We start from the raw sequence: 13,782 nt of genomic DNA, 5'->3' as shown, positions 1-13,782 counted from the left end.
CAATTTCATCCATAACTTTTTGAGTAAAATTTAAAAAAAGAATCAAACCGCAGAAATTTCGTTTCTTTAAGAAATCAACATACAACTGGTGTCAAGTACAGGTTTATATACCATATCAATATTAGGAATATATTTTGCGTTTAAAATCTAACGTTATTTTTCATTTTAATTGTTAATATTTTTAAAACGTTACATTAAGATGCTACACGAAGAAAACCATCCGTGTCACAAAAAAAGGCGTTTTAAACACGTAAAACGATAAGAAAACTACGATATATTACTTCATAAAGTGATATTTAATATTTAAATCCGTCTAACGTATATATCGCTTCTGAGAGCTAGCATCTATTGCCCATAATGCACCGCGGCAGATACGCAAGGGAGCGTTCGCTGCACTCCCACCTAGTGGCGAGAATAATTTAGAAAACGTTTAAAATTAAGTTTAATGCGAAAGTAAACGCATCGCAAACCTTTTAAAAAGTTTATTAATTTTTATTTAAAGTTTTATGCGATGCGATTGACCCGATAAAAAACGTTGTTTTGGTCTGACGTGTCACGTGGTGTCATGATGTCCGGAGGGGGTTTCGAACCCCCGATGGGTCCCCCCGGTCTGACAGCAGGGGAGGCTGGACGCGTGAGGGACACAAACCCAAAATGTCCTCATCGTTGTCCAGGCGGAACAGTAACCGCGGGAGCCAGTGCGGGACCCGGGCATCCTCCGAGGGCCGCCGCCGGACATCCAGCTGCTCCTACTTCACATCTGGGGCCCCCGGCGAGGACTTCTCGGTCAGCCTGAGTCAGCCCCTCCTGACCATCACCCTGCGGTTCCTGCTGGCCATCGACCTGTGGCTGAGCAAGAGGCTCGGGGTGTGCGCCTGCGAGGAGTCCACGTGGGGCGGGATCCGACCCTTGGTTCGGCTGGTGGAGCTGTCCGGGCATGTGGTCCCGTGGATCCTCGGAACTTTGTACACCCTGCTGAGGGGGGACACCGTGGAGGAGCAGGAGGTCATGCTGAACCTGGCTCTGGGTGAGCATCTGGAGAAGTTGGAAAATAACATTTAATTTCACACATATTTAAAATTATAAATCCAATGTTTAATGCAGTATATTACAAATTTAAGAAAAATATTTAGTGGCGTTTAAAACATTTATTTTAGAATCTGAATCAGAAGATGTTTTGTATTTGTCAGTACAGAATAAAATAATGAAATAAGAAAACACACAAAATAAGCAATAGAAAAACGGAACCAAGCCAGTCTGCTGCACCTATTAGAAATATACTGTCATAAAAGCAACTTCAACTTTAAATTTAGACACCTACAAGTATAAACAATGTTTTACTTGGTTAAATTAAATATATTATAGACCACCTTTCTTCTAAAAATGTATTTTTTCTTCAAGTGGTTACAAAATAACATTGAATATCAAACCAAAACTCATAGAAGCAAAATTATTTATAATTTATTTTATTTAAAACAAACTTTTTGTGGATTCTTTCATTTGATTTTGACATTTAAATTCGAAATGCAACATAAAACAATTAAATAAAATGCATATAAGTGTCTTTCATTTTGTACAATAGCTATATCTCCCTATATCTCCCCCAAAATAAATGAAAAAATAAATAAAACTTAGAGTAAAAGTAGAGAATCTACTTGTTTTGATGTTATTATAGTTAAAAAAGAAGAAGTATTTAAATAGTAAAATCCTAAGAGTTAACTATACACACGTTACAGTTTAGATTTAACTAAATAAGAGAAAAGAAAAACGGGTCCCAGTGAATGGCAATTACTTTTTAAATTCCATTTAAATTGGCAGCAAAACAAGAATTCCTCTAAATTAAATCCACCAGCAGGTCATAATAATACGTTTTAGTTTGATTTCTTAGTATAAAAATGTTTTTTTTAATATCCTTCAAAAACAATGTTTGTATGCGCTCAACAATCTTTGACATCCTTCTAAAGTGTGTGTGTTGTTGCGGTCGTGTGTTCGCACCAAAGATAGCTGAGTCATGGAAAGTTTTCTTTTTTAAGCTGATGGAGCGGCAGCACTGAGTGACATGCAGGAGACACACGAGAAGCCTCACATGCGCGCGTAGATTAGATTTGACAACTTAGAAATCGCGGCTGATGCTAGTAAAGCCGCCCGACGTTGTTCGCCGCTGTGAAATACCAGAGTTATTCTGAGCCTCCGGCTTTTTGAGCCGTCGCCTCTGATTCGTTGACTGAAGTGACTCCATCTTTTTTTCTCGTCGTCAGCTCTCCTGCTGGACCTTATCCTGGTCCGGGTCGTGAAGACCCTGGTGAGGCGACGGCGGCCGGCTCAGAACCGCTCGGAGATCTTCTCCGCGTTCTTCGTGGAGCGCTACTCCTTCCCGTCGGGCCACGCCACCCGGGCGGCCATGTGCGCCCGCTTCCTGCTGGTCCGGCTGGTGGACACGACGGCCATGAGGGTCCTGGTGGTCGGGTGGGCCGGCTTGGTGAGCCTCTCCCGGCTGCTGCTGGCCCGGCACTACGTGACCGACGTGGGCTTCGGCCTGGTGATGGGCTACTGCCAGTACGGACTGATGGAGAAGATGTGGGTGACCTGGGACGGCCTGCAGGACCTGCTTCTCCTGAGGCTGCAGGAGAGACTCAACCGGGTGTATGTTGGCCTGTGGATGGCCGAGTGGAAACTTTAGTGGACAGAGTTCTTGGGTTATGGACATTTACGCCTTATACTTTTGGACACGTTGGATGAGGATGGTCGAAACAGCTGGTCATGATAGAACGGTTTCATTGACTAGTGATAGCCGGGACACTTAATTGGTGCGTTCGATTCACCACGAAGCTTGTCGTGTCCTTAATGTAGCTGTTTTGCAGGGGGCGCTAGAGAGAAATGCTGGTTTATAGAAGTTCGATTATAACAGGTTTATTTTATGTTTGCAAAGTAGCATCACTAGCACCACCGCTGACACTTTTAAAAAGAACAAACCGCCTAATCAATTACAAGTTATACACATTTTGTAGTTGTCCGTAATTTCCAGATGGTTATCAAATACAGTCGACCCTTGTTTACGTAAAAAAAACGCCCCATTAAAGGAAATTACTGTTTATTTTTTCACTTTAACTTAACAAGATTTATTAGACCTTGCAACTATTGATATGCCATCCCTCTCAGCTTCGATAATGCTTTGCCGCCCAGCCAACCATTGACGGCTGTCGATCAGTTTTGACAAAGCAACATAGACGTAGAAATTAAATGCAGTATTGTAGCGACCAATCAGCTGTCACTAAATAGGGAAAAGTGTAGAAAGGCATCATGGGAGTTCACTGTATTGTTGGCACCATAGGTAAGGTGGGCGTGGTAATTGGTTCCAACCACTTTGGTTGTGTTGAAGTTTTGTGTTACCACTTATGTGCAGTATTTAACAAAGTATTTAGATAAGTGCTCTATGTTTTTGTGTTTAAGAACAACCTGCACAATCAATTAGAAAACAGTGCGACATTTTTAATCGAATACGAAAGTGGTTCCTTGTTTATTGCTGGGGTTACGTTCCTAAACCATCCCTGCAATAATAATGGTTTATTACTGTTCACTTGTTTAAATCAACAAGATTAGTTTGAACTTGCAAACTCAACATTGCATTTGAGTTACCAACCACTTTCAGCAACCCTCTTGGTGACTATTAACTGATCAGCTCCCGTAATGCTTTGCCGCCCAGCCAAGCGATCATAGCTGTTGATGACTTTTGACATCGCAACATAGACATAGATTCTAAAGACAGTATTTTAGTGACCGATCACTAAATAGAGCAGTTACTTGAAAGGCACCATTAGTTAAGGTGCGGTCTCTGTTTTTGTGTTGAAGAACAAAAACTCGATCAATTATAACTTTTAAAGATTTGAGCGTTAATGATTGAAGGTATCATCCCTCTCAACCATCCCCCCAGTAATGATGACATGAACAGCTCCCGTAATGCTTTGCCGCCCAGCAAACCAATCACTTTTGAAATTGCTAATAGTTGCTGTCACTGTTTTACTACGTTAAAGAAAGCTCCTGTAATGCCATGAAATGTATATAGATTATTACTACATAATATAATTGACTGAACTGATGTTGGTTTATGCCCAATTATCGCTCTAATATTAATTTATGATATAATCCTTTACTTTGTTTTAGAATTTGAAATATATCGTGGATGCAATGAGCTTTACAGGACAGCAGGTGGCAGTGGTTCCCACCTCTTGCAAATATAGGATAATTAACAACTGTAGTGTCAGTTCCTTCTGCACCACAGAGAGTGACAAATCTTCAAAACAATATTGGATCCAGATGGTATTTCGGAACCACGTCTTTCTTGTCTCATTAGGAGAATTTCCTGAACACACTCTATTTTTGATTTATTATTATTATTATTAACATTCAGATAAGTGTTGGCTAAAAAAAATCTCCTTGGCAGTGGTAGAAAGTGTATAACGCATTAATAAAATAAACACTACAAAATTCTACCACCTAATGGTTTTAGAGAAAAAATACTAATGGAATTTTGAGCATCGCTTTTTCGATCAGTCGTTTGTGCAACTGTGTGTACTTTTTCTATTTGTGGTTCAAATCTTGCTGCGTGGCGTCCTATTGATCGTGAGAAGTTCTGTATGTTGATAGAAACATATTATCCGAGTGAGAATCTCTGGGAGATTCCTGGTGACTTGTAACAAAAGTGTAAATCATTCAGCAAAACTGATGTAAAAATCAAATAAACTGTATTTTATTAGAAAAAATGTCCAACTCGTCACTGTTAAACCATTAATTACCTCCAGCCTGACGATATTCTAAGTATGCCCGTGCATGTGGTGGCCCTCAGAGGTCCTGTTTTGGCACTTGCAGAATCCAGAGTGTGTTTAGTGTATTCATCTTTTAACACTGAAGGGGGGGTGGGGAGGTCAACCCACAAGTTTCCATCAGCTGCAGCTCAATCTCCTGACTGTTATTAGAATCCATCCCATCTCCTCTTACAGAGCTGCTCCACTGGACCGCCATCATTAAACGTCGAATAGAGCGAATATGCTTCGGCTCTATTGTCTGTAAATTATCAAAATGTTAAAAATTAAAAACAAAATAAAATCCTGAAGGGATTATGAACCAAAAACTTTACCAACAAGTCTAAGAATTAATACAAATAAAATGGATATACAAACTCCAAGTCTTAATAATAATCATGTGAAAAATATATACTTGTTTTATTGTAAATAAACGAGAATATTAGCTCTGTGTTTTTCACTTGGATAAGTTGGCGATACAACCAGCAGGGGGCGATATATCATAACGTAAACTATATAGTCTCTAACGTGTCGTAACGTGCGTTTTTATAAATCCATATTCTTATATTTTCATTTAATTTTTTTAATGAATTAGCTAAATCAATAAATTAAAACGGGATATAAATATGACGTTGTTTTTGTTATCGTTCAGTAAAAAAAACATTTCTTCATCTTTTAGTTTAAATCTTTAAGTTAAGTTAAGTAGGTCACAGCTATTTAGTTATCAAAAAACTGTTTTATTAAAGTAAATATATTCTTTCTACTATTTCTATTATCAGACATACCATTGTTTTAGATTGGCTGAATTAATAAACATGATATTTGAATTTATTAAACTAATTTAATAATTATTTTGAATGATTTTCTTTTTTTTTATACCCAAAAATTAAAAAATAATTGTTTTATTAAATTAGTGTGTTTTATATAGCGAACCTAGTGAAATTAAATGTTTTTATATCTATTTCATGCTTTTTTTGGTCTAGCTACCTTAAAGTAAAAATAAATGCTTAAAATAATAACTTTTTTTTATTTGTAATTTCTTATGATTGATTAAACTAGCACTTTGTTATCATTTAAAAAAATCATGTTGACATTTTCTTAGTAAAGACACACAAACACAGACACACATTCAATTGTTTCATTATATCCTTTTTTATTGAGGAGTTTTATAACACAAGAGTTTTATTAAACAAAAATATATTATTTAAATTCATCTGGTTATCCATCAAATATATTTAGTAGTAAATTTGCTTAAATAGATCAAAAAAATAAATGCTATTTACAGAGACATTCCAGTTTAGATAAAAAAGTGGGATTAAATGCAAAAGTCTTTTGATTTCGGCGACTTTAGCTGCTGCCCTGAGCGGGGCGACCCAGGCTGACGTTGTACGTGACCATGTGGAAGTTGTCCCAGGCGAACAGCTGCCTCTGCTGGTGGTTGTAGTCCACCATGCTGTTGTACCGGTACTTGTTCTTGAAGGGGATACGGAGAGGTCGCCCCGTTCCGGTCGCGGTGTCGAACACGTAGTTGATGGTGGTGTTGGCCGCGGCGTAGCTCGCTAACGTGTACAGACGTCCGCACACCATGAAGGCGTTGGCCACCGAGCTCTTCCTGATCTTGGTCTCCCAGCTCTTGATCACCTCCAGGTTCTCCGGGTCCAGCTTCGAGATCACGATGGCGCCCTTGGCCTTGCTGGTGCTGTAGACGGCCCACAGGCCCTGCTCGTCGGCCGCCAGGTCGATGTCGGTGTAACCCCCCCACGAGTACGGGTGTTGGCCGTGGAAGCCGGCATGGGGAAGCTCCCGTCGAGACGCCAGACTCTCCGTCGCCAGGTCGTAGCGGATCAGCGTCCTGCTGCGTTTGCGCTGGTAATACAGAGAACCCCTGTACATGGTCGCCCCTGTGCTCTCCACTGGGTCCGCGAGGAGCAGGACCTTCATCGGGGAACCCTGAGCGAACTGACCCATGTCTTCGTACACGGACAGCTGCCGGATTTCTTTGCCGACGGCGTCGATGCGCCACACGGACTTATTGGTGTAGAGGGAACCTTGCGGCTCTGGATCCTGCATCCAGATTCCATACTTCCCTGAGATCGCGTCGGCCTTCTTGTGGGTCACCGGGTCTCCGACCGACAGCAGTTCGCCGCAACCTAAGAGATCGAACTTGTTGTAACCAGTACACTCTTGTTGAAGAGACAAAACAATACCTGTTTTATTAGAGTCCGGGAGCAGCTGAGATGCAGGGACCTCGGTCACCTCCGCCTTCATCTCCTGGTACGATCCATTACCGACGTCATACCCAGTGTCTGGGAAGTAAAGGCAATATAAAGTTGACAATAATAATATCTTTATATGTGATTAATATGTCTTAAGGCAGTTGAGAGACGCATTTTGGCGTCAACATGAAAGTGTCAGACAGACTTCTCCAAAACCTGCTATTGCCGTCAATTATATTGCGCATGAGTGACAGCGTTGTTAAAGAGGAGTCAAGGTTGTAAATTCCAATCATCTGAGTCAACCCACGGCTGCCCGAGCAAACCATCCCTACAAAAGATACAGCCGCTGTTTTTCCCTAATCTAATGATGGTTTTAGGTCATTAAACTTACCACCGGCCGGTCTGTCGCGGCTCTCCTGGCGAGCTCCCGAGCCGGCTCTCTCCTGACAGGGTCTCGCCCGGAGACCCTCGGCCTCCTGGACGAGTTGGCCCACCCTCATCTGCATCTCCATCATCTGTCGCGTCAGGCGCTCGTTGTCCTGCTGCAGCTGGTTCCTCTCGGCCACGACCTCCGAGCGAGTCTCCTGGAGCCCCTCTTTTACGTCTGTCCCTGCTATGAGGCGGCTGACCAGAGCCTCCAGCAAGGTGACCCGGGACAAGACGGCGTCCACCTCGGATCTCCCTCCTCCGGGACAGCCGGACTCTTCTGGACTGGACACCGTGAAGGTGTATTGGCAGCGTCCAGACGGGTCGTTGGAGCGACGCAGGGATGCTCGGGCGTCGGGCTGCACCTGAGTGGACGACGCCACCAGGCAAGAGACGACAACCAGGAGGTACATTCTGTCTAAAAGTTTTCAAGAGTCTTCTTAAGGATTGCCTGTCTTGGAGTCCCTCCCTACCTGGTCTGAGCTGCAGGTCAGTGTTTGAATCCCAGCAATGCTGACAGAAGGATATTTATACAGTTGAGTGTCCAGCTGTGGGAGGGGACAGGCGGAGTGGCATGGAGTAAAACAACCCCCGGTGGGGTGTTTGCGAAAGTCCAAATGTTGGTCCTTTTCCAGTTCTAGTAGGGAAGGAACAAAACAATGGAAAATACTCAATGTTCTTTTTCGTCATTTGTCCTGCAGTAAAAAGCTTTGAATGGTGACTCATGTGTTTTGACTGGACATGTCTTATGACGAGTTTGAAAATGTCTATGGAAAAGAGCTCAATATTTGAGATTCGTCCAATGCCTGTTTCTTCGGTTTCTTTTCCAGCTTTAGATGACAAAACCAGAAACATTTATAGTGGACACGCTTGCTTAATATCTAAATAACATTTATGACTTCACAATTTTTGTGCTTCCACATTAGACATTCTAGATGCTAAGAGTTAGAACTCAATATATGTTTGTGAGTGTTAAAACCTTCAAACCACCAACGTAGTATTACTCCACGTGTTACCATAGTATTACTCCGCAATGCTAGTCCTATAGTCACCGTAGTATTACTCCACGCGTCACTGTAGTGATATTCCGCGATTCTTCATAGTATTACTCCTCGAGTCACTGTACTAATATTCCGCGATTCTTCATAGTATTACTCCTCGAGTCACTGTAGTAATATTCCGCGATTCTTCATAGTATTACTCCTCGAGTCACTGTAGTAATATTCCACAAACCTTCATAGTATTAATCCACGAGTCACTGTAGTAATATTCCGCGAGGCTTCATAGTATTACTCCACGGGTCACTGTAGTAATATTCCGTGAGGCTTCATAGTATTACTCCATAAATCACTGTAGTAATATTCCGCCAGGCTTCATAGTATTACTCCACGATGCTTTAAAGTATTAGTCTGTGAGGCTTCATAGTATTACTCCACGAGTTACTGTAGTAATATTCCGTGAGGCTTCACAGTATTACTCCACAAGTCACTGTAGTAATATTCCGCGAGGCTTCATAGTATTACTCCACGAGTCACTGTAGTAATATTCCGCGAGGCTTCATAGTATTACTCCACGAGTCACTGTAGTAATATTCCGCGAGGCTTCATAGTATTACTCCATGAGTCACTGTAGTAATATTCCACGAGGCTTCACAGTATCACGCCACGATGCTTTAAGTTTAAAGTATCAGTCTGTGAGGCTCCATAGTATTACTCTGTGAATCTCTGAAGTATTACTCTGTGGGTCACAGTAGTTAGAGCAAATATTTAATCTGCCTTTATGTGCGGCTATCTATCTGAAACTGATTTTTAATGTTATTAATCCTTGTTTAATAGATCTGCCTCGGATCAACATTGCTAGCATACGTAGCGATTTTAGCCTATGCTAACTGCTAGCTCTGCCATTTTTGTTTAATTTTTTCTCAGCAGAAAAGTAATATTTGCTTATCGATTCATAAAAGAACTGAATGTATTGATATATTTGACGGTATTTGTTGTCTCCTCACACAGACCTGTTCGAACACCAACAATTTAGTGAGTATTATTGAGTTATTAGAGGTATTTTAAAGCATAGTTAAAATATCTCCTTGTATTTAATAGAAGTATCTCATTCATGTGTGACACAATAAAAAAATTCTAATCTAAAAAAAGCTATCTTGAAATGCACGCACCTGAAAAGTTGTTTTCAATGCTGTATTTGTTTCGATATCATCGGTTACCTGGCTTGAGGTGCAACAAAAATACTTCATATATATACCTTCAGTCAGTTTCTAAAAATAGTTTTCCTCCTAAAATGTAATAAAATTAAAGCTTCTACTGGTTCAAATCCCAAAAATCTCAAGTGGGATGATTTTTTTTTTTTTAAAGATATACCCTTTATGTTGAATTATGTGTCAATCTGGTTATTATGTCAAGATAAATAACTTTTCCGTTTCTCGATCGTTTTCCCTCTTAATAATTGAATTTTTGATTTAACGTGAAGATAAATGTAACATAAAGTTCAGTTTTAATCGGTAGGAAATTAAAATTGGGACCAAAATGTAAACTCATAAAACAAGTTTGTTGAAAGGAGATTAAAGTTAATGGCGAGAGATATTCAGTAATATTCTACCTAAATGTAGTTACATATTTTAAAACAAACGCGTTAATTTTATACTTTTATAAATACTTAAATACAAATATATTGACTTTAAGTTTAAGAGATTGGCATCCAGGAAATGATATAAATCAATTAATATTCTAACGTTGCAGAGAATGGACCTATCACTTAAATCTATATGAATGAACTGTAATCCACATTAGCAGACAAAGTTATGTAATATGTTCTTGAGTGTGTTCTTTTCTTGAATATTTAAAAAACAGGTTGGTTTATTACTTCCATCTGTCAACTCTTGTAGGTTTTAAATGAAATCTGGATATAATCATATATTTAATTTTCGGAAAGAGGCATGAACTTTTGCAGCCTCCCATCTGTCTTTTCATCACGACATCTGGGACTCTGGGTTCCCTGCAGAACAGAGATGGCAAATACATCACCGGCAGTCCAGTACAAGAGCACCCATTGTGGGAAAACCATCCAAAAAACCCTCACTTGTGAGTGTTATGAACCTGCAGTGCTTCCACTCATGTCGCGTTAATCCTCCACGGTTACGTAAAACTTCCCATAAACATCTGCGTTCGGTTCCACACCATCGAATTGTCGCCTTGTTAAGTCGTGTGGGTTTACTGCCCCCGAACAGTTCTGCAATGTTTTGACCGCTGAGGTGTTTCCTTATGTAACAAGTCCAGTAAAACAAAAAGAAAAAAAAATAGGTTGCTATGACTCCTGTGTCGGCATTTACAGGCCAGACGATTACAGCATCAGTGGGTTCTACGAGGAGCCAGAAATCATTGCAGGTCTGCACGTGAAACACAGTTGATTCTATTACCTCTCTGTGGTAAATTAATAAAATAGATACATATACTTTTATTTTAAATATAGAAAATGACTTTCATAGCAGTATCCAAAGTGAAACGGTAAGGGAAATTATAATATTAAAGAAATAAAATGTCAAAAATGAAATAAAACAAGATAAAAAATCCAACATATTTAATATTGAACATGAAATATTTTACAATAAAGTCGATTTTGTTAATATTTATTAAGCATTTAGTATTTCTTTTATCTCCCTTTCTCTCCTAACATAAATGGTTATTCCAAAAAATGGAACAGATACTTCCAATATCAGTAAAACTGAGGTTGAAGAAAATAAAATGATGGGAATTTGATACTTTTAACTCAAAAAAATAAAAGTCAGCTTTATTGTCAATTTTCTTTAAAATGTAACAGACAAAACACCACCAAAAAACCACTATCCCTCTGTGAATAGATAAGGTGCATCAAGGACAATATATAACAACCTTAAGACAGATAAAAACTACTGATCCTAATACTTAAAAATTAAATTATAAATATAATATATGTAAAGTCAAGGAGTAGTAGCAGCGTAAAGTGCAAAAAGATATTACAATATCTGACAATAATGGCAGTGACGATGGTAGTCAAAGGATGGTTAAAACAGTAAAAAAAAGGTTGGATAATGATAACATATGATGTATTTTTGGCTAAAAACTAAGGCCTGAAGTCAAAAGCAACAAGCAAGTGCGTTCACACTCAGTAGTGTGCGAAAATGTATTGCGCCATGCACACTCAATTAGTGCACAAAAATGGCCAGAAAATGAAGTGTGCCAAAACGTCCGCCATCTTAGTGACGTAGATGATGCTACATGTAGAGTTACGTCGCTAAACGGTGTAAATGTCTCAAGAAAACACTCATTTTACCACAAAAAAAACACAACAACAATAATAACACAGTGAAACACAACTTAATAACTTGTTTCAAGTGGCGAAAATTGTTGTCAGTCCGCATTTAAAACTAGTAGAAGAAGAACCTGTAGAGTAATTTCCGGTGAGTGTGTAGCAGCAGTGTTTGATTACGTACAGTACTTAGAAATTTGCGCACAAGTAAGTGCACTATCTTACTGTGTACTGTAAAGCAGTGCACTTAGAGAAGTGCATGATTTGAGATGGAGCATTTGTGTAAGTAGCCTCCAGTAATACTAAGGGTGGCTAATATTGTATACTATTATGTTGTTCTGTGCAACTTGTGGACTTTGTGAAAAAAAAGTTTTTTTGCTGCCCACGTCTAAAACTTTATTAATTTGAAGTGATAAAGTTGGACAACCCCATTCTAGCACTTTTGGTTCCTGATTGTATCTATTATTACAATGACAATTAATGACACAAACCATAGTTTTAAACTCAAATATTTGTTTTTATGAGGTATAAACTGGCTAAAAACCTAAGTGGAAATGTTGTATTTCTCGAGCATGTACATAGGGTGAAGAGTAAACAATATCCAGTCGCCAATAACAACGTATAAGGTTCAGCGAAAACATTGAAATCCGGGTTCAAATTCCGACAGTTTCTGGAATAACATTCTTGCGACTCTGGCACAGTATCCCAGGACACCGTTATAGATATTCCACGCTTGAATTCTGGAGTTTTTATTAGTTGGACTGAGAACTTATGTAACATTATGCAACAGGAAAAAAAAAGGAGGGGAGGGTCGACTCACACGTGAGACGAGAAAACAGAACGAGCGAAACAGAGTGATCGTGGATCTCGGGGGAGTCAGAAAAGTTCACCTTCTCCCAGTTTACCTCATAATGAAATCCACTTTTTTAACGGTGTGGGAAACGAGTGGCAGTGAAAAGGTTGGCTGAGATTTGAAAACAGACAAGCCCAGGTTTTAATATTCCGCTAAGTAAACCGGCCACAATGAGCTTGTGTTGTCGACCAGATGTTACAGGTGTGGAGTGTTGCGTAACTCAATATGGCTGCAATTTATTTTCCACCAACATGGATTAAGATAAAAAAATCTGGTAGAAATCCAATGACGTATATTGACTACAGCTACAGTTTGAAAACAAAATAAATCATCTTTAAAAAAAAAGCTGCTTTTTCGGTTTGCAATAAACGTGTCTGTGGACGAGACCCTCTTATAGAAATTGAGATGTTTTCGACGTGACCTTTTCAACAAGTATATAATCACAGTGATGTACAGACGCACACTCTGATGTCTGCTTTCGAGTGACAGATTGTTCCAGGTGTTTCTGAACACAAATCGATGTGAAAATAACATAGCTGTCAATCATGCCGCGACAGACAAAAATGCGGTGGCTCAGACACGTGAAGGTCAGACATGTGCAGCAGCAAATAAGAACATTACATTATAGTGGTGTGTTTACAATACATATCATGATAAAGGAGGAACTTTACGATATATTGCCGTGTTTTGCGATACTGTTGAAACGGATATATTTGCAGTATATAAGTACTTGACTCTGGTGAAAATTTACAGACATAATTTATTGAAACAAAAACATGTCGAAACATCAGCTTTAATAGCTGCTGAAGTCGACTGTATCCTCTCGTCCTCAGTCTTTGGCGGGATTTCATTGTTCCTATAGCTGCGAAGACGCAAAGACTGCTGCCATCTAGCGTTCGGAAGTTTATTGCAACACAAAAACTAACAAACGCTGTGAATACTTGTTAAAAGATCTATGATAAATATAAAATGTGATATGTAAAAGAAAATACACCAATACAGTGCTGTTAAATATATATACATTATCTTGAAAAAAATTGTAATATTGATATTATTTCACACCTCTATTACATTATTATATAAAAAAAAAAATGTTTTGTGTAATTCTAAGCTTTGCTGATTTATTGCTGGTTTTAAGACTTTTTATGTGGCCCTCAAAAAGTGAAACTAAAAAGTTAATAATTTGGAAATT

The 13,782-nt window shown here is 39.3% G+C and overlaps 2 protein-coding genes across 2 annotated transcripts; one reads left to right on the top strand and one right to left on the bottom strand.

Annotated features, from left to right (window-relative positions):
- The first annotated feature begins 654 nt into the window (after positions 1–654).
- On the top strand, positions 655–3,223 carry LOC148063400 (polyisoprenoid diphosphate/phosphate phosphohydrolase PLPP6-like). The gene is made up of 2 exons (XM_087811306.1): positions 655–1,027; positions 2,259–3,223. Exons 1-2 carry the CDS (start codon positions 655–657, stop codon positions 2,678–2,680), a joined length of 795 nt encoding a protein of 264 aa, XP_087667432.1. The 3' UTR covers positions 2,681–3,223.
- A 2,781-nt stretch (positions 3,224–6,004) lies between these two features.
- Positions 6,005–7,918, bottom strand: LOC148063399 (myocilin-like). The gene is made up of 3 exons (XM_087811043.1): positions 7,407–7,918; positions 7,007–7,105; positions 6,005–6,949 (listed from the first exon to the last, which is right to left on the bottom strand). The coding sequence occupies exons 1-3, from the start codon at positions 7,852–7,854 to the stop codon at positions 6,147–6,149; spliced, it is 1,350 nt and encodes a 449-aa protein (XP_087667169.1). The 5' UTR covers positions 7,855–7,918; the 3' UTR covers positions 6,005–6,146.
- Positions 7,919–13,782: the final 5,864 nt, after the last annotated feature.

This window comes from Callionymus lyra, chromosome 16 (assembly GCF_982586985.1).
Source record: "Callionymus lyra chromosome 16, fCalLyr1.hap1.1, whole genome shotgun sequence".
NCBI classification, from domain to species: Eukaryota; Metazoa; Chordata; class Actinopteri; order Syngnathiformes; family Callionymidae; genus Callionymus; species Callionymus lyra.
This window is presented reverse-complemented; position numbering and strand designations above follow the sequence as displayed.

Coding starts and splice junctions, on each gene's coding strand:
- LOC148063399 (XM_087811043.1), bottom strand. CDS start 7,854: ATGTACCTCCTGGTTGTCGTCTCTTGCCTGGTGGCGTCGTCCACTCAG. Junction 7,106..7,406: donor CCGCGACAGACCGGCCGGTG/GTAAGTTTAATG, acceptor TTTACTTCCCAG/ACACTGGGTATGACGTCGGT. Junction 6,950..7,006: donor CCCGGACTCTAATAAAACAG/GTATTGTTTTGT, acceptor TCGATCTCTTAG/GTTGCGGCGAACTGCTGTCG.
- LOC148063400 (XM_087811306.1), top strand. CDS start 655: ATGTCCTCATCGTTGTCCAGGCGGAACAGTAACCGCGGGAGCCAGTGC. Junction 1,028..2,258: donor CATGCTGAACCTGGCTCTGG/GTGAGCATCTGG, acceptor TCTCGTCGTCAG/CTCTCCTGCTGGACCTTATC.